A 21,746-nucleotide genomic window follows, 5' to 3' on the forward strand; every position below is an offset into this window, starting at 1 on the left:
ACTTAGGACGGAAGAATCCCATGCACTGCTACAGACTAGGGACTGAATGGCTAGGCAGCAGTTCTGCAGAAAAGGACGTAGGGGTTACAGTGGACGAGAAGCAGGATATGAGTCGACAGTGTGCCCTTGTTGCCAAGAAGGCAAACAGCATTTTGGGCTGTATAAGTAGGGGCATTGCCAGCAGATCAAGGGACGCGATCGTTCCCCTCTATTCGACATTGGTGAGACCTCATCTGGAGTACTGTGTCCAGTTTTGGGCCCCACACTACAAGAAGGATGTGGAAAAATTGGAAAGAGTCCAGCGGAGTGCAACAAAAATGATTAGGGGTCTGGAGCACATGACTTATGAGGAGAGGCTGAGGGAACTGGGATTGTTTAATATGCAGAAGAGAAGAACTACCTGAAAGGGCGTTTCAAAGAGTATGGATCTAGACTGTTCTCAGTGGTAGCAGATGACAGAACAAGGAGCAATGGTCTCAAGTTGCAGTGGGGCAGGTTTAGGTTGGATATTAGGAAAAACTTTTTCACTAGGAGGGTGATGAAGCACTGGACTGAGTTACCTAGGGAGGTGATGGAATCTTCTTCCTTAGGAGTTTTTAAGGTCAGGCTTGACAAAGCCCTTGCTGGGATGATTTAGTTGGGGGTTGGTCCTGCTTTGGGCAGGGGGTTGGAGATATTCTTTGATAGATTTGAATCCATAGACTATTATGTAAGCATCAGTCCATGGTATAATTTGCATTATATGGATTTAGATACCATAAAGCCTACTGCAACAGAATACATTTTCCGGGGTTAGGTTTCCCCTTTGTCTAGGGTGCCCAGATAGCAAGGGGGTGAGGGGTAATAGGTGCCTATATAAGAAAAAGCCTCAAATATTGGGACTGTCCCTATAAAATCAGCACATCCGGTCACCCTACCTTTGTCTAACAGCTTGGCCTAATGCTCACGTTTTTACTCCTGGAGACGCTAGCGTATACATGCATTTTGAATGGCTTTCAAAGTGCTGTAAAATACGATTTGTTCCCAGAGTTCATAAGCAACGGTAATGCAACTTCCTCTCAATGGTGCTGCCCCACATAAAGAGCATAAAATGATATGCTAAGACAAGAGATGTAACGAGAAGGGTCTCCAAGATCCTTTTAGTCAGTTGATACAAGAAACCAATTAATAAGTGTGCCAATGATACAGAGGATTTTATTTATGAATTATATAAACTTACATATATAATGTGTTTCTACCATTCTAAAGATTTGGACCACCAAATGAATTTACTGAAACGAAAATGTTATCCTAGTGATTTTTGGATTTTTAACGTTACAATCCTGATTCCTATTCTTTTAGTACAACATCCTGTGAACTAAAGCTCCGCAGAGAGTAAACTCTGTTTCACAAAAGACTGAGATTCTGAAATCTGTTTTCATGACTATTCAGAACAACCCCCCCCAAACTTCTAAATTCTGCACAACACAAAGCCCTGATTTGGTTGCCATCATATAGTGATCAAAACATTTTAATTACGGTAACTCAAAGAAACACTGGTGAAAAGTGGCTGAACAAGATCAGCTGCTAAACTGAAGGAGAATCTGGGGCACAGAGACTGTGGCAGCAATGGTAGGAGGCAGCGGAATTAACAGGTGGAACACCAGTGGTGGTGACAGCAGAACAGCTGGTACACTGCTAACTCCACTCCAAATGATCTATAGCCATGTTGGCCATCACTGCATTCAGCATGCACGTAAGCCAAATTCTTCCCTGTTTATCTTTGTTCCAATGTTACCGCCGAGTCACAGTGTCTCAAAGATTGTGTGTACATGCTGTTTCTGATTAGTTGTAATATTTAAACTATAGAGTTAGTATTTTTTTCTCAATAGAGAGAACATACAAACAAAATAACTGGCAACAGCAGGCTTCTCACTGCTGTGAGCTTTCTTGTCGGCTGTAGCATACTACGATGTTTCCAATTGGGGGGGTTGGTTTGTTTCCTTTAGACAAACTTGGGTGTACAAAAAAGCAAAAAATCTTGCCAATTGGCACAACTTGTTATCAGACACAGAAGTCTCTGCTTTTCCCAAACAACTGAAAACAAAGTAAGTGGCAGCAGGAAGCAGTAGGCTGCTGTGGGACACTTGCTTCTAAGCACTTATTCAGTCTGACTCAGTTTGATATTATTCTCATTCACAGTTGACATGCAGATGTAAAAATTAGATCTACATAATATTTTTCAAATACCCAGAGGATTCAAAGTGATGATTATAAAGGGTGTTATTCCTCCAAAAGAGGAAAACGGATACCACTAGAAATTGTGAAATGGATTTTGAACACCAGATTCCCCAACCACAACCATGTCAGCATGCCCATGCATTCCTTTGTCTAACCAAATAAAACCCTCAATGAGATCTGGAGTAGAGTGGCCTGGGGGGGGGGGGGAGAGGGGAGGGGAAAAAAAAAAAGAATCAGTCTGACTGCTGAAGCCTGGGAAGAGAGCGCTTTCTGACAGAAGGAAGACAATCCCTCCCTTGCCCACAAATTCATTTTGTAGATCCCCAGCTCATTGTTATTTACCTAGAACTGGGTGGAGTCTGATTGACAATAACTTAAAGAGGCTCCTACTCTAAAAAGTGACTCTGTAAAAAGGGTATTATTCTGCTTAGAGAATGTGCAATGTGCCTCGGGTGGCAGAGGATCAGGATTCATCACGAAATTTGGTCCGCTAGTTGGATCATTAGCTTCCCTGGCCAGCACCAGGTACTGATGTCATGACATAAACACTAAACCATGTCCCTGGATGGCATGATGAGGCTCCATGTTTGCTGTCCCTGAAAAATGTCTGCTTATAATGTGATTAATTCACAAGTAAAAAGATTGCAAACTGCCAGCCCTGAAGTCTCAAACTTGGTTCATTTCTTCTTGAACCTCCTTGCCTATTATAAAGAATCTATTGGACAAATCCTGCCAACTCCACTGGGCAACCCCACATGTGCAAACACCCTGTCTTCAGATATGTCCTCAGTGATACCGGTGTAATATCATTGCTTAAGTGGAGTTTCATAGCTGCAACTGAGTGGAGATAAGCACTCATTCTCTTGATGATACAGAAGGAGAAATAGAATGCAGTTTTTGTCTCTTAGCTGTGGTCAATTTCCACTCTGATTATACACTCTTCAGTGCTGTGACTGTCTTCCTGTTCATTTCCATAGCACCTACTACATTTGTGATTTGATTATAATGAGAAGGGCCTTGGGCTGCTACAGTAACTCTAATAAATAATAGACTCTTCAGGGCTAGCAGGAATAAAACCCAGATAGAATGTTAGAGGTTTTAGTTCCAATTCTGCAAAAACCGACATACACTTAACTTTGCTCACATGATTAGCTCCAACTTACTTTTGTGGTTGAAGTTAGTAGAGATGATGCCGAATGAACACAAGGAACAGTTGTGTTGAGTAAGGAGGTGCCATTTTTACATAGTCCCATCTGAGACTGGAACCTGATTTCAGACATGTGCCATGCAAGTGATTGCTGGGGGCCCCACACAGAATAGCAACTTGTGTGTTGACCTTGTACATCACTCTAGCAGTGGGAACAGAGTGGGAGACAACATATGGTGCAAACCGCACTCTTGCAGCTTGAGGTCTCAAACATCAGGAGGCTGGACCTGCAGAGATGCAGTATTTTTCTGCTCTCATTAACTTCAGCAACAGAGATAATGTTCGCTTTCCTACAGCATGGCTGATGATTCATACTGGGGGGGGAGGTGTCCAACTATAACACATTGTAAAACTGCAACATTTTTTATTATTACAGTATTGCAATGCGCATTGGGGCCAATATTTTCATACCTGGGTGTCAAAAGGGAAGTAGCTAAATGAATGGCCTAATTTTCAAGGTGATGAGCACTCACATACATAAAAACGGTGGATGCCTAGCACCTCTGCAAGCAAGGCTACTTATACAGGTACCTAAATACAGACTTGGGTGCTTATTTCATCATGCTTATTTGCATAGTTTGGCCTGTTTGTATATAGCAATGGTCTGATTGGCCAGCTGATCCTTTCTGATAATGTCTCAACCATGGACCAACTCAGTGCTGGGATTTCATCACACAAAAGAAGAGGAAGGTCCTTCTATCCTTAATGTGAAATTGGGAAAGCACCAAGGAAATTTAATTTAGGGGGGAAAAAAATCCAACTCCCTCCTCTCCCATGCAGTTGCCCATCTCCAGTTTCAGTATTTTGCATCATATTATTCTGTTACAAAATACATTGCCTAGTAGAATAAGGAAAAAAATAGTATGGAAAAAGCAATAAGCACTTTTTCACTACTGTTTTTCCTTCTTCTCCCGATCCATATGCTTTCTCCATTTAACAAGCATTTTAGGTGGGTTTCCTTTTAAAATGTTAGAGGCTTTGGCTCCAGTCCTACAAACACACACGTGCTTAACATTATTCACGTTAATAATTCCATGTATTTCAATGGGACTACTCATATGAGCAAAGATAAGCACATATGTCGGTGGCTGCATAAGAACATAAGAACGGTCCTACTGGGTCAGACCAAAGATCCATCTAGCCCAGTATCCTGTCTTCTGACAGTGGCCAGTGCCCCAGAGGGAATGAACAGATCAAGTGATCCATCCCAAGTCACTCATTCCCAGCTTCTGTCTGCACAACTGGCTTTAGTGGTTCCAGAGGCAACTAAAGCTTAGAGTGTTTTCCCTCCTCCTCGACATAAAGAGCACTGGGTGATTCATCTAGCAGGTAATTCAGTTTCTCCATTGTTACTCAGCGGGTATTAAACCTGCAGCCACCATTAATTATAAGGTAATAATAAATCATAAACAGATCATGCATTTTTCTAATTCTACTAGTGTCAAAGACTGTCTGAACAGGCAGAACAATAACTTTCTTGAAAATGAACATGCATAATGAAGAGCACAAAATACCTGTCTTCGTAGATCCCTTGTTTTTTTGGTCATCTTGTCAATGGCAATGTTCAGAGGGTCCCCTTTTTCTTTTCTCCCAGTCTATTAAAAAATATATGTTTTTATGATTAAAAAAACAGTTCAAAGATGCAAAAAAAAAATACAGTCTAAATATACAGGGTTTAAAATTCTGAAAATGTATCAAAAGAAGCATTCAGTACTTTCAAAAAACACCTAAATATCTATGTATACATACAGTAAATCTATCTCTGTATTGTTTGCACCCATCACAGCACAAATAAAGGTTTCTTTTCAATATACGTTATCAACCACACTATTAAGGGGACACTGCTGAGTATAGCAGATTTTTGAACAATTCATAAAAGGATAAAAAAAGGAGATTAATGTGACTTACTAGACAGTTCAGAACTTTTGCACTGATACATTATGTTCGCATACTATAGCACTTGCTGCCAAAAATGGCAAGACCTCTCACTATATAACAAATATTAAGAGTTTCTAATCTCTGTCCTGCCAGGCGGTGGGTATGTTAAACATGATAATAAGCAGCAAAACAGCTTGAGGACAGAAGGAAAATGTTCCAAATGATTGTAACAAGAATTATACTGGCAGACATCAGATATAGTATAAAGGAGACTTCCACTTAAAGCGCTCTCTTGTGTGGGAAGTCTCAAAGCAAAGATCCTCAATGAAGATTAAAAAGGGGAGGGGGAGAAAGGGGAAGTTTTCTGCAGCTTAGGGTAAAAAAAAAAATCTTTTTAAAGTTCCAAGGTACAAAAAAGTTTTAAGTGACTGTCAGCTGTATTATCTTTCTTTTAGGAGAAGGCTGCTTCTCTAAAGATTTGCTAAATTTCTTATCACATTGAAATCTATTTGATAGGTAGGGTTTTGTTTATCAAGAATAACAAAGAACTCTTCAATCCTTTCTCCCATTTTCTTTTCCCACATCTGTTTTCAAATATCATATTTACAATGATCCCCCACATACGATTAACCAGGATTTTGTACTTCCAAAAGAGCCTAACAGCATATATTTCTGGGATCTACTGCAAATTCACTTTCAAAAGGTTTTTTAAACCTACCCTTTCAATAATGATTTCTCTAAGACATATGACTATGCTATCAACTCTAAATGGTCATCTTCTCATCCTCTGCTTTAACCATTTAGCTGACTCAATGTTTGACTTGTATTACTGTAATGTTAATTCTGATAAAAGGCCAATGCATTTATAATCAGTCAGGAATCTGTAAATCCTCTGCAGCTCCTCTTTTCTCAATCTAGAAATTCAAACATTACAGTAGCAAACGACAATAGGATTTCAAATAAAATACAATTTTACTCCTTAGGTTCAGGAAAAAAAAATTAATGATAAACTGATTGAAGTGAATTGTACACACCCACACAAGAGAATAGGGACTATAAACCCCTTCCATATTTTACAACAGAATATATTTGTGTAGCCCACTGGTGAGTTGGTAGTACAGGTGTGTCATCCCCCCTACCGCAAGGCACTAGTGTGTCAGTCAAGTTAGTGGGCACCGTGTTTTTAAATGGTTAGCCTAAAGTTTGTCAAGGTGAAATTTAACATTACAAACAAAGGAAAGAGATTTGGACTGATAAGATATGTAATCAAAACATATTTGAATTGTGGCAACAGAAAGAGGGATTGTCAAGTGTGCTGGTCTATATAATATATCAATACAATCAAGGTGCTAGTTTAAACTTAGAATATAAAGCTGTACTCTCATAAAAAAAAATCGAGTAACTGTTACATATATTTTAACTGTTTGCAGTAAAGCAGCTTAGTGACATTAGTATTCAATGCCACTTTCATTTCTCTGTTGAGAGACTATGTATGTAATGTATCAGAGGGGTAGCCGTGTTAGTCTGGGTCTGTAAAAAGTGACAAAGAGTCCTGTGGCACTTTATAGACTAACAGACGTATTGGAGCATAAGCATGCGTCTGACGAAGTGGGTATTCACCCACGAAAGCTTATGCTCCAATACATCTGTTACACTTAAAGGTGCCACAGGACTCTCTGTTGCTTTTTACAGGACTCTGTCGCTTTTTATGTATGTAATGTTATTTAAGGTCTCTCTTTCTCCTCTCTCTTCAAGCTGGCTACCAGGTGAAGTTCTGATCCCAGAGCTGTTGCAAGAGGTAAAACTGTATGAAATATTTTAATCCATGGATTGCCATCATAGGGATAATACCTCATTGTTATGTAAAAAGAGCTGCCAATAAACAATGCAAGTTACTCTGCATATTAGCAAAATGATAATAATTAATATGCTAATCAACATAATTTAAAGCCACTTCAGGATGAATTTTTTAAATAGTCACATCACTATGCAACAGTTGACTAGCATTTATGAACTCATTTGGTGCAGGGCAAATTTTTCTTGGGTCCTCCCTTGATTTCACTGATGCAGAATCAAGTACTTCCATTTAGTACCCATTAAAAGGGATCATAAAGCTGCCCTGACCAGGCAGCTGGGAATTCTCCCAAAGTTCAACCCTCTCAGTGCAGGGGCCAAGCCAGGGCTGATGGGGGACAAGGATAGAGCATGCTGTGTTATGGCTATCTCCAGCCATTCTAAGCACCATTGCAAGGAACAATGATTTATAGCAGCGAACCTGAGCTTGGTCTAAATTATGCCATGGACTGAACCAACATCAAAAGTCCTGGGGAAGAACAGAGATGGGATACATCCATCTTGTCCTCCCTTACCCTCATAACCAGGTCCTCTGCAAACAGAACTCTATTGCAGCTGAGGATCTAGCCTTTGCAATCCAGTTCTGAATGTCCCAAACGTAATTTCTTGGGAGACTGTTCTGATGTCTTACACAACTACTCAATGTCACCCAGAATTACTCTGAGCATGAGTAGTTGTGGAAAGGGAGGCATTGTAACCCTTTACAAATATACACCTTCTTAATTTCAAACACATTATTTTGATTGTGGATGATACCAAACTGGGAGGGATTGCAACTGCTTTGGAGGACAGGGTCATAATTCAAAATGATCTGGACAAATTGGAGAAATGGGCTGAGGTAAACAGGATGAAGTTTAACAAAGACAAATGCAAAGTGCTCCACTTAGGAAGGAAAAATCAGTTTCACACATACAGAATGGGAAGAGACTGTCTAGGAAGGAGTACGGCAGAAAGGGATCTAGGGGTTATAGTGGACCACAAGCTAAATATGAGTCAACAGTGTGATGCTGTTGCAAAAAAAGCAAACATGATTCTGGGATGTATTAACAGGTGTGTTGTGAGCAAGACACGAGAAGTCATTCTTCCGCTCTACTCTGCTCTGGTTAGGCCTCAGCTGGAGTATTGTGTCCAGTTCTGGGCACCGCATTTTAAAAAAGATGTGGAGAAATTGGAAAGGGTCCAGAGAAGAGCAACAAGAATGATTAAAGGTCTTGAGAACATGGCCTATGAAGGAAGGCTGAAAGAATTGGGTTTGTTTAGTTTGGAAAAGAGAAGACTGAGAGGGGACATGATAGCAGTTTTCAGGTATTTAAAAGGGTGTCATAAGGAGGAGGGAGAAAACTTGTTCACCTTAGCCTCTAAGGATAGAACCAGAAGCAATGGGTTTAAACTGCAGCAAGGGAGGTCTAGGTTGGACATTAGGAAAAAGTTCCTAACTATCAGGGTGGTTAAACACTGGAATAAATTGCCTAGGGAGGTTGTGGAATCTCCATCTCTGGAGATATTTAAGAGTAGGTTAGATAAATGTCTATCAGGGATGGTCTAGACGGTATTTGGTCCTGCCATGCGGGCAGGGGACTGGACTCGATGACCTCTCGAGGTCCCTTCCAGTCCTAGACTCTATGAATCTATGATTGACCCAATATGCTTTGGAAGTAATGTCATTCCCTCAGAGTTTATATATGGAGATATACCTATCTCATAGAACTGGAAGGGATCCTGAAACATCATCGAGTCCAGCCCCCTGCCTTCACTAACAGGACCAAGTACTGATTTTGCCCCAGATCCTTAAATGGCCCCCTCAAGGATTGAGCTCATAACCCTGGGTTTAGCAGGTCAATGCTCAAATCACTGAGCTATCCCGCCCTCCCGAACAATGCCGCTATTGTTGCTGTTTACATTTGTAAAGGGTTACGATGCCTTCCTCAGTACACAGTTTCAAACAGGAGAGCAAGAGCAACACCTTAAATAAATAGTATTATTGGCAAAAATGGCATGGCACGTGATGTTACATAGCATCCGGCAGCTCTGTCAAATGCCATCCGTTGTAGGCTGAAAATATAAAACATAAAATATATATGTTATAAAAGTTTATTTATTGTAGTCTTTAAAAACTCTTGTATCAGAATTGTTATGGGGTAGATCTTCTGCCTGGGTTCCTTGAAGGGAACTGGCTGACAAAGTGAGGCCTTACACTCAATATCAGGGCATTTCTCTGTTCCTCCCCCGCATCCGGGGGGCATGAAAAGTACTTTGGAACTGGGAGAGAGGCGCAGAACCTGTGGCAGGTGTGGGAGGAGGGAATGTGGGGCACACACAGCCCCAGACATGGGAGGGAGAAGGAAATGGGAGGCCCAAAGAGCCTCTTGCATGAGGAGGTAGAATGGAGTAACCCAGATACGGGGGAAGGTGGAGATGTGGGGCACACGCATCAGCTTCAGCCAGGTCAGTGATTCCATCATCACAACTCAAGCTTAACTATTCACATATTATTTCTCTGTCAGGACATTTTCACATACCATCTCCATCAATTTTAGTCCCATCCAAATAGCCCGGGAGCCATTCCTCTCCTTGTCCGGTTTCTTTTCAGCCAACTGGGATGGGTCTTTGTCAATGGGCTACTGACAAGTATCTATTAACGATTGTCTTCAAAAAGTTGTGGAAGATGGGAAAGATTCCAGAGGATGGGGAAAAGACAAATATAATGCCTATCCATAAAAATGGGAAATAAGGACAACCCAGGAAATTACAAACCAGTCAGTTTAACTTCAGTACCCAGAAAAATAATGGAGCAAATAATTAAACAATAGATTTGCAAACACCTAGAGAATAATATGGTGATAAGTAACAGTCAGCATGGATTTGTTAAGAACAAATTCCTAATAGCTTTCTTTGACAGGGTAACAAGCCTTGTGAATAGGGGGGGAAGTGGTAGATGTGGTATATTTTGACTTTAGTAAGTCTTTTGATACGGTCTCGCATGACCTTTTCATAAACAAACTAGGGAAATACAACCTAGATGGAGCTACTATAAGGTGGGAGCAGTTATCAGTGGTTCACAGTCAAACTGGAAGGGCATAACAAGTGGAATCCTGCATGGGTCAGTTCTCGATCCAGTTCTGTTCACTATCTTCATCAATGATTGATATAATGGCATAGAGAGTACACTTATAAAGTTTTGGATGACACCAAGCTGGGAGGGGTTGCAAATGCTTTGGAGGATAGGATTAAAATTCAAAATGACCTGGAGAGAAGACTGAGAGGGGACATGATAACAGTTTTCAGGTATTTAAAAGGGTGACATAAGGAGGAGGGAGAAAACCTGTTCATCTTAGCCTCTAAGGATAGAACAAGAAGCAATGGGCTTAAACTGCAGCAAGGGAGGTCTAGGTTGGACATTAGGAAAAAGTTCCTAACTGTCAGGGTGGTTAAACACTGGAATAAATTGCCTAGGGAGGTTGTGGAATCTCCATCTCTGGAGATATTTAAGAGTAGGTTAGAAAATGTCTATCAGGGATGGTCTAGACAGTATTTGGTCCTGCCATGAGGGCAGGTGACTGGGCTCGATGACCTCTCGAGGTCCCTTCCAGTCCTAGAATCTATGAATCTATGATGGACATCATTATAAAGTCAGAGATAAAAAAGGGACCTTGAGCTGAGATCCTGTATGCTGAATAATCACCCAACTGAGCTGTGACGTTATAAGTGTAATATAATATCTCAGTGGAAGGTGACAGGGCCAGAAAGAGTGAATTAACTCACTGACTGACCTGACCCATGGCTGACCTGTAGAGACTGGTTAGGAAGATAGGTAAATGAATAGAGCTTTGAAATGTAAGTCTGTATTGTTAGAGGTAGAAGGGTAGATGTTTGGTCAGGTTTTGTGATGTAAGCAAACAAGTCTTGTCTATTGCTATAGCTTTAATTCAAAGATTAAAAAAAGGAATATTAACATTTATGATGATGCTTGAATGAAATAGTATTATTGTCTATATGTCTCTTTGAAGGTTGTGGTAACCTGTATCTGAACTGTTTAATGGATAAATTATCCTGGGCTAATTGCCATGATGTTTAGAAGAAGGCAAGTTGAGCCTATTGTTTTCTCAGGGCCAAAGGCTGCGGGAAATGTATAAAAACCTTGGGACACGATCCTTCTGCATCTCAGATCTGCTTTGGGTTTCAAGAGGGGGAAAACCTTAAGCCACAAGGATTGAGATCCCCAGTCATTGACTGGAGCTACCCTGAATATGGACATTGGACTATAACCTATGGACTATATCTAAAAAGACTTTTGGCAACTACAAGCTCACCTCTGCTATGTATCTGATCCTCAAGAATTGAATTCAAGTCTGTATGTATATTGATCTTTTAACCAACACTCTCTCTTTTCTTTTTTAATAAAATTTAACTTAGTTAATAAGAATTGACTATAGTGTGTATTTTGGGTAAGATCTAAGTTATAATTGGACCTGGGTATGTGGCTGATCCTTTGGGTTTGGAAGAACCTTTTCTTTTATATGATGAGATAAGATTTTCAGTAATCATCATCATATCTGACAGGTGTGTCTGGACAGAGGCCTGAGGCTGGGTACTTTAAGGGAACTATGTTGTTTGGACTTCTGAGTAACCAGTGAGGTACTATAGAAGCTGTTTTGTGCTGACTTGGTAAATCTAAGCATTGGAATAACCACCAGCTTTTGGGGTTTGTATGCCCCGTTTTGTTTGCAGTTCACCCTAATTGAGTGACCTCAGCTGGCTCCCACAAGCAGCACCGTCACATGAGCATTATCACACTAGCATCTAGATTTTATTAGCCAGAAGAAAGGTGACAGTAAACCCATATACAAACAGGGATGAGGTAGGTGCTGCATAGCACTCAAAGTTGCTTCTGTGATTACAGAGCTACATTGTTCCAGTGCAGACAGACGACACATTTGTTGTTATGTCACCAATAAAGAGGAAGACTTCAAAATAAAAAGTGTGGAAGAAACTACCTTCTTTTCCCTTTAAGATGTCTTATCTGGAAGGCTAGACAGAATAATGGTTCAATTTATTACGATACAAAAAAACCCTTCTCTAGCTGTGTGAAAAGGAATCAGAAGATGCTATCATTTTCACACACTCAGATGCCTTCTGTCTTCTCTGCTGAGATAAGTGGAAGCTGGGAGAGCTCAGTCTAGTAATGTATTACATGTTGCATGATCAAGACAGACCAGCTGTCATTTATCCAGTAATTTAGCCCAAAGGAGACAGGTGGAAAGATTATCTATTGATCCAACAGCTACCATTCCTTAACATACTTTCCCCCCCCCCCCCCCTATCATCACCTACGTAGATGCCTCCATTATTAGAGTTTATTCACAACGGTAACATCACACTGTTAAGGTATACATTAATATTCAAAAATATACCAGTCCTAATATCTTCTTTTCACTGCTGAACAATATCACTCTTTTAAAACTATGTTTCTCTTCAACATCTTCATAAACGTGATGAACTGAAACTTAGTACTAGAAAAAAAAACACAGAACAACAGACACAAGTGGCTGCTTTAAGTGGGAAGATAGGAAAATATGCTCTGGTATTTTTAGCCCTATGGACAATAAAAGGAGACTAAGTTGTGTCAGGAGAAGACTATACCACCTTTCCTATCAAATAAAGGTAAATGTCAATGATATTTGAAAACCCCAGCTTAAGTGGAGACAATGGTCAGGAAAATATATTTTGGATGAAAAATCAGGCCCCATATGAATAATCTGAATAGGATACTGCATTAGCCATAAATTAAGTTAAAAAAATGTAATATCTGACATATTAGGAAAACGAATGAAATTTTTTTGGAAGTGATAGAAAGTTTAATATCTCTCTCTCTTTATATATATATATATATATATATATATATATATATATATATATATATATATATATATATATATATATATATATATATATATATATATATATATATATATATATATATATAAAATCAGCCACATACAAACCAATTTTAACCTGATTAACTAGAGTAAAATAAGGATAGATGTGCAAATGACAATGTCACCAGAGAGCAGTACACAACTGACATTTTAATGAGAATTAGCATCAATAAACCTTTTGTTACTTGAGAAAGCCATATTTAGTTAACCCTTTTTTATCTCTGCACGCTGGGACAGAGACATAGTTAGATAAGATTCAACATATATCTCACAATTTCAATTGGCTAGCATGCTTTGAACCACTTTGGGAAAATGGGCAATAGTTTAACTCTCAGCTGAATCTTTACAGTAGAAAAAAAGTTGCCAAAATGTATGTCAATTTCTTAGAAAAATCCATCCTATTTAATTTTATACTTTCCCCAGTTTTAGTTTAAGAAAGGGCCTTCCACTCATCTATATAAAATAATAATCTTTTACTTCCTTCTTTTAACACCCTCCACAGAAGATAACAAATCTCATTAATTCTTAAGGCTCGTCTTCACTACCTGCCTGGATCGGCAGGTAGAAATCGATCTCTCGGGGATTGATTTATCGCGTCTCGTCAGGCCGCAACAATCGATCCCTGAATCGACACGCGTACTCCACCAGCACAGGTAGGAGTAAGCGCCGTCGACGGGGGAGCCGCGGCGGTCGATTTGCTGCTGTCCTCACGGTGGGGTAAGTCAGCTCGGATACGTCAAATTCAGCTACGCTATTCGCGTAGCTGAATTTGCGTACCTTAAATCGACCCCCCCCCCAGTGTAGACCAAGCCTTAGAAACATGGAGTGAATTTCTGGCTCCACTGAAGTCAATGGCAAAACTCCCATTGACTTCAATGGGGCCAGGATTTCACCCATGATTTTACATAATACCAGGATATATTTTCATTTTTGAATAGTAACTAACATTATTCACTTACCCAATCTGTCCTAATTCAAAGTGTGTACACACACACATACAATTTTGTTAGGGATTCATCACATACACATTAAAACTGAGTATGGCCCATTTTTCTCTTGTCTATTTCCATAATTAAGTAAAGGAGGCGTGGGGAACTTTGCATAGATTAGGAAAAAAGCCCCACTTGGGATTCTTATTCCTAGTCAAGCCTTAATGGTTAATACTGTTGGTTATTTAGAGGTATTTACATAGAGGTAGGCTGGCTCAGCTCACACAGAAAATCAGCAAGGACAGAGCAGAAAGATTACTGTATGTAAACTACCTTGCCTTACTGACCTATCGTGTTTATTCAGGGATCTTCCAAGTTGTAAGTTAGTTCCAGGCTATGGCTCAGTGGAGACTAGCAACTTGTTCATTAACACAAGCTCCAAACTGAAAATTCCTCCTAACTGTCTTCATGGGTTTTCAATCACATTAAAGATTTCCGGACAGATCTTGGCTGGTGTAATTAGCACCATCTCCATGCCATTGGCATAAATTCTCTCTCTGTAGAGAACATCACAGAGATGCAAGTATAACAGTCATAAAGGCATGTGCCTCTCTAGCATACCCCTTTTGGCCTGTTGTGGCCCTGAAGGCAAGTTGCACTCAGTGCCCCTGGGGTCTTTTCAAACAGTTACCCAGACTAGATTAAACCAGACCTGCAAAAAAGGATTGAACTACTCTCTCATTCTACAGAGGATAACTTACTTATTTAGCCACCCAAGTTCACAGCCACCCATTCTCACACCCATAGAATCATAGAATCATAGAATATCAGAGTTGGAAGGGACCTCAAGAGGTCATCTAGTCCAACCCCCTGCTCAAAGCAGGACCAATTCCCAGCTAAATCATCCCAGCCAGGGCTTTGTCAAGCCGGGCCTTAAAAACCTCCAAGGAAGGAGACTCCACCACCTCCCTAGGTAACGCATTCCAGTGTTTCACCACCCTCCTAGTGAAATAGTTTTTCCTGATATCCAACCTGGACTTCCCCCACCGCAACTTGAGACCATTGCTCCTTGTTCTGTCATCTGCCACCACTGAGAACAGCCGAGCTCCATCCTCTTTGGAACCCCCCTTCAGGTAGTTGAAGGCTGCTATCAAATCCCCCCTCATTCTTCTCTTCTGGAGACTAAACAATCCCAGTTCTCTCAGCCTCTCCTCATAAGTCATATGCTCCAGACCCCTAATCATTTTTGTTGCCCTCCGCTGGACTCTTTCCAATTTTTCCACATCCTTCTTGTAGTGTGGGGCCCAAAACTGGACACAGTATTCCAGATGAGGCCTCACCAATGTCGAATAAAGGGGAACAATCACGTCCCTCGATCTGCTGGCAATGCCCCTACTTATACAGCCCAAAATGCCGTTAGCCTTCTTGGCAACAAGAGCACACTGTTGACTCATATGCAGCTTCTCGTCCACTGTGACCCCTAGGTCCTTTTCAGCAGAACTGCTACCTAGCCATTCGGTCCCTAGTCTATAGCAGTGCATGGGATTCTTCTGTCCTAAGTGCAGGACTCTGCACTTGTCCTTGTTGAACCTCATCAGGTTTTTTTCTGCCCAATCCTCTAATTTGTCTAGGTCCCTCTGTATCCGATCCCTACCCTCTAGTGTATCTACCACGCTCCTAGTTTAGTGTCATCTGCAAACTTGCTGAGAGTGCAGTCCACACCATCCTCCAGATCATTAATAAAGATATTAAACAAAACCGGCCCCAGGACCGACCCTTGGGGCACTCCACTTGAAACCGGCTGCCAACTAGACATGGAGCCATTGATCACTACCCGTTGAGCCCGACGATCTAGCCAGCTTTCTATCCACCTTACAGTCCATTCATCCAGCCCATACTTCTTTAACTTGGTGGCAAGAATACTGTGGGAGACAGTATCAAAAGCTTTGCTAAAGTCAAGAAATAACACATCCACTGCTTTCCCCTCATCCACAGAGCCAGTTATCTCATCATAGAAGGCAATTAGGTTAGTCAGGCACGACTTCCCCTTCGTGAATCCATGCTGACTGTTCCTGATCACTTTCCTCTCCTCTAAATGTTTCATAATTGATTCCTTGAGGACCTGCTCCATGATTTTTCCAGGGACTGAGGTGAGGCTGACTGGCCTGTAGTTCCCCGGATCCTCCTCCTTCCCTTTTTTAAAGATGGGCACTACATTAGCCTTTTTCCAGTCATCTGGGACCTCCCCCGATCGCCATGAGTTTTCAAAAATAATGGCTAATGGCTCTGCAATCTCACCCACCAACTCCTTTAGCACCCTCGGATGCAGCGCATCCGGCCCCATGTAAAAATCCTGCTCAATTTCCACTCATGTTCAGGAGGTCCCAGCCCTCCTGCCAGAGCTGGGTTCTACTTCAGACAAGCCTTCCATCCCTCTCCTTAAGACTGGGGCCTCTAAGCTCTTCTCCTTGGAGCTCAAGTCATACTTTGGTCCAGTTGTAGAGCCTGTGGCAGCTTCTCCTCCAGCTGGCCCCTTTCCCAGTCACGCTCAGGCTGGGAGAGTTCAGCAGGCCTATTTCCCCCGCTACTGTCTTCTCCCTAAACTCTGGGCCCTCATAGAAGCCTTCTTGCTCTCTGCAGTGTCTACAGGTATCTGCCTTCTATGCAGTAGGAGGGCAGCATTTATGCTTGCTCCTACTCCCAGCTCATTCTTCTTTAGGAAGAGAAGCACTTTGCCCCACCCTCTCAGCAAGGCTACAGGTCATAGTCCCTTAAAGATACAGAACAGGAGTCCTTGTAAATGCTACTTCTTCCTGGGACCCCTTTCTTCTCCCCATACCTCCTTAGGCATTGAGTATCAGACCAGCCCAAACCATTAAAGGGCCATGCCACATTATGGGGTGTATGGCCCAGGCGGCAGTATTCCCTTTAAGGGGCCAGCTACCCCATCCCAGACACATTTGGTTTTGCCATGCACAATAAAATGAAGGCAATGTAAGAGAAGGAAACCATGAGATGGAGAACATGTAAATACGTTCGGAGCACAATGCTTAATTATTTATATAAATTTAATGTCTGATTTCTATAACTCCACTATAAACAATAATGTGTAGATGTGTTTCCTAGTTTACTGTGTCACACAGATGAATGCAATTTGGCTTGGATGTTTACTAATATAGGACTAGTTGTTTAATGTGGAAACAATCCACTATTTCATTCTATAAAGGCTCCTATTTAGCCCTCATCACCATCATATCTGAGCATCTTCCAGCGGGGTGTGTTAAGTGATGCGACTAACATTTATCAAGTGAGGTTTGTTCTCTGTCATCGTCTCATCGGGAGAAAATTGTGGTTTAGGGGAGTGTTTCCATTGAATTCAGTAGGCTTCAGAGACCCCAATCAGGATTAGGGCTTGATTACACTAGTTGCTGCACAACAGCAATTGCCATTAAAAATACCACATTTACCTGTTATCACAAAATGGTTAATTAATGGACAAAACATTCTTCTGATGCTACTCTGTGATGCTGAAATTATTGGCACATTATGGCTCTGCAATGGCAAATGGTTTATTAATGTAAATTGTACATCCAACTATGCATGACTGTACTATGTATTTTTCTACCTATCAACATTTGCTTTGAATGTTAGCCCCAAACCATTCAAGATCCATGATATTTTTCATAACAATACATTTAGCCATTTAAAAAAAAAAAATCACAAGTGGGAGGTTTCAAATGTGGGAGAAAATGCTTAAATAAAACACCAAAAAATGTTAGTACCATCATAAATATTAGAAAAACTAATCATTTTTTCAATCATTTGCATGTTACTTTAATATTAAACATCACTATATACATGTTATTTGCATATTCAGTATTCACTAAAATGGGGAATAACTGGCTAAGCGGTGATACTGCTGAAAAGGAAGTGGTGGTTACAGTGGCTCACAAATTGAATACGAGTCAACAATGTGATGCAGGTGCACAAAAGGCTAATATCATTCAGGGGTGTATTAGCAGGAGTGTCGTGTGTAAGACACAGGAGGCAACTATCCCACTCTACTTGGCACTGGTGAGGCCTCAGCTGGAGTACTGGTTCCAGTTCTGGCACCACACTATAAGAAAGGTGTGGACAAATTGGAGAATCCAGAGGAGAGCAACAACGATACGTTTAGAAAACCTGACCTCTGATGAAAGATTAAAAAAAACTGTGCATGTTTAGTCTTGAGAAAAGAAGACTGAGGGTGGGGGGGAACCTGACAGCAGTCTTCAGGTATTTTAAGGGCTATTATAAAGAGAACAGTAATCAGGTATTCTCCATGTCCACTCAAGGTAGGACAAGAAGTAAGGAGCTTAATCGGTAGCAAGGGAGATTTAGGTTAGATATTAGGAAAAGCTTTCTAACTATAACGATAGTTAAGTATTGGAATAGGCTTCCAAGAGAGGATGTGGAATTCCCATCATCAGAGGTTTTTAAGGATAGGTTAAACAAACATCTGTCGGGGATGGCCTAGGTATACTTGGTCCTGCCTCACTGCAGGGGGATGGACTAGAGGACCTCTCAAGGTCCCTTTCAGCCATAGGATTGTTAGCAAATAATATGTCTGAAATTGTGTGTGCTATAATAAATAAGTGCAATTAATACAATAATTAATTATATATTTCTAGTACATAGCAACTTTCAACCCAAAGGGTCCCAGAGTGTTTTCCAAACTATAAACAGAACTTTGCTCTTTATTTACATAACAAGGTCACTTTCTGCTGACACTTATAAGGTGAAAAATGCATCTATAATTGTATCTAACACTGTTGAGTAATTTGGCTGCTGCCTCCTGCACCAGTTAAATCCTCTGAATGGTCATCAAGTGGAGAATGTATTGCAGTAATCCAATCCAAATAGAAGGATATTCTTCTTTGCACGGCATGCCATCAGCCAGTAAAAATCAGAAAGAGAAATATTGCAACTGGATTTGTAAATGGCTGGATAATTTTATGACTAATATTACCTGTTAATTTCAGGGTGCTATGCCTCTCTGAGTTCTCAAGAGTTCCTAAGGACACTATGTGCGAGTACACATCTCCAATCCCTTCCTTTTCCACTGTGACAAAGTTCCTCCTCTATCTTGGTGGGTCCTGCGCTTATTGGCGGATTTTCTTGCCTCAGAGATTCACCATGTGGGTTGGGGAACAGCCCAGAGACCTTCCCCTCTGGAAGAACCCACAGTCCAGGTCAATTGGGAGGTTTGGGGGGGGGGGAGGACCCAGGCCCACCATCTACTCTGGGTTCCAGCCCAGGGCCCTGTGGACTGCAGCTGTCTATAGTGCCTCCTTTAACAGCTGCATGACAGCTACAACTCCCTGGGCTACTTCCCCATGGCCTCCTCCAAACACCTTCCTTATTCTCACCACAGGATCTTCCTCCTGGTGTCTGATAACTCTTGTGCTCCTCAGTCCTCCAGCAGCACACCCTCTCAGCTCCTTGCGCCTTTTGCTCCCAGCTCCTCATACTTGCACCACAAACTGAAGTAAGCTCCTTTTTAAAACCCAGGTGCCCTGATTAGCCTGCCTTAATTGATTCTAGCAGTTTCTTCTTAATTGGCTCCAGGTGTCCTAATTAGCCTGCCTGAACTGGTTCTAGCAGGTTCCTGATTACTCTAGTGCAGCCCCTGCTCTGGTCACTCAGGGAACAGAAAACTACTCATCCAGTGACCAGTATAGTTGCCCTCTACCAGACTCCTGTACCCCACTGGTCTGGGTCTGTCACACCACATAAGGTATTTGTGCTGTGACAGGGTGCTGGGCAAAGGGTTGCTGATTCAGCCCTCGGTCATGTCAGCTCCCATTTAGGGGAATAAATTAGCGCTGGCTGGGGGTAACCTGGCCCTAATTAGGGAAGCAGAGACAGCTACTGCCTAATTAGCCTGGGGCTGTACAAAAGCCTCAGAGGAAGGAAGCCAGGGTGGGAGCAGAAGCAGAAGCAGAAAGGTAGCTATTCCTCCCTTCCCTCCCGATGGTGAAGGGCCAACTGTATATGGAGAAATGGTGGTGGGAACATGTCTGTGAATAAACTGCACCAGTAGTTACTAACCCCAGGGTACCAGAGTGACTTTGTGAACCTAACAGACAGGAGCAAAGGGGGCCCTGCCACGCCCTGTTACAGTACAACTCACTGCCTCTTTAGACACCCGAGTCCATTATTTAGAAGACAGTGACATTCTCAAAATTGCCACTCAGCTGCTACCTAGCCTTTTAGGTGCCTAACCTAGTTGGCATTCATAAAGTCACCAATCACTGATGCCATTACACAACTAATGCACTGCTTGGAGCCCTAGTGCAAACCAAAGCCATGGGCACCCTTAAACCGCTCTTCTCTTCCTGCGTCTCTCCTCAGCACTTCACTCCTGGCTATCTTGGACAGGATGAGAGTTGCTTCCATAGGCACCTGACTCTCCCCGTACAATGCATGGGGAATCTGGGGACCTAATTCAGGGCTTAGACTTCCATTAGGTGGCAGAGCAACTATGGACGAGGCACTGCAGTGTGTAAGTACCTTTATAGATCTGGCCCTAGGGGGCAGGTTTTCAATGGTATACAGGACTGGCACCTAGTAGGATTATGTAAAGCCAAATTCTCATTGATTTCAATGGCAGTTTAGTGCCTAACATGCTTTGCTGCTTTTGAAAAGCTGCCATTAGGGGCTGGATTCATAGAGACAACTTAGGCGTGGCAATGCCTAACTTTTAGGCACCTAGTCAACCAGTGGAATTCACAGCCCTGAGCACGCTACCTTCACTGGCCCCTGTAGGTGAGATAGGCAGGGTAACACCTTCTTTGAGAATCCCACTGGGGCCTAGGTGAGAGATAGGTGTCTGAGCTCCTGCCTGAGGCAGCAGTGTGCATACCCAGCAGCAGAAACTTAGGCACATGGGACTTTTACAGTGAAAATTTAGGCACTTAGGGAATGAAGATGCTTCTGGAGTTAGTCAGTAGCTGAGCAGGGATTCTGTGAAATGCCAGCGTCACCTAAATATTGGCCTTAGCACCTCCTGGGAGTTTGAAAATCTGGGGAAAAGTGATCACTCACATTAACGCTATGTTCTCAGATAAAGAAATATGGGCACCACTTTGGGGTTGCTATCATCACACTGAATTTAAAATTACAAACAAGTAAACATTCAGGATCTAGAAAGGACCAGTTCTGTGAAGTCATTGGCGTTGCCTGGAAGAAGGTACTCAGCACCTCGAAAGGATTAGGCTCTCAGGATATAATCATATATTTGTTGAAACTGGAACCTTGTATGACAAATTATTCACATTTTTAGATACATTTTTCTCAGGGCAACCTTAGTATAACTACATACATCGGCATACCAATTTAAAGTTTTGTACTAATAAGATCCTTAGGGTAGTTTAAAGAATGCCTTTCAACTTGGATTGGCTATTGACAGTGCTAGACTGGGGGCGGGGAAATAGCAGCGAACATACAGTTCGGCTCAGAAGACACTAATGTACACAACTTGTTCTGTTACAGTTTAGTGCTTATAAAAAATAAACATCTGGATGCAGCAGCTCAGCTGGTGGCAACTGCCATACCTCCACTGATGGCAATGGAGCTACGACAATGTACAGTTGATGAGGATCTGCCCTCCTCATCTTTTAAATGTAAGTTTGCAGATGCTTTCATTTAGAAGGTCAAAATCACTTACTCTCGGAAGCTAAA

The 21,746-nt window shown here is 41.7% G+C and overlaps 1 protein-coding gene across 8 annotated transcripts in view; it reads right to left on the minus strand.

The window, feature by feature from the left end:
• The window catches only part of CTNNA2 (catenin alpha 2), a 766,120-nt gene that overhangs the window by 153,581 nt on the left and 590,793 nt on the right, over nt 1-21,746 (minus strand). For 7 of the 8 annotated variants that reach the window (XM_065597259.1, XM_065597255.1, XM_065597256.1 and 4 more), the window contains one exon: nt 4,942-5,022. In XM_065597259.1, coding sequence (XP_065453331.1) covers nt 4,942-5,022 — 81 coding nt within the window. Of the gene's footprint in view, nt 1-4,941; nt 5,023-19,432; nt 19,452-21,746 lie in introns of those variants that run through there. The other variant, XM_065597262.1, reaches the window with a different exon arrangement.

Source organism: Chrysemys picta, chromosome 5, assembly GCF_011386835.1.
Source record: "Chrysemys picta bellii isolate R12L10 chromosome 5, ASM1138683v2, whole genome shotgun sequence".
In the NCBI taxonomy this organism is placed as follows: Eukaryota; Metazoa; Chordata; order Testudines; family Emydidae; genus Chrysemys; species Chrysemys picta.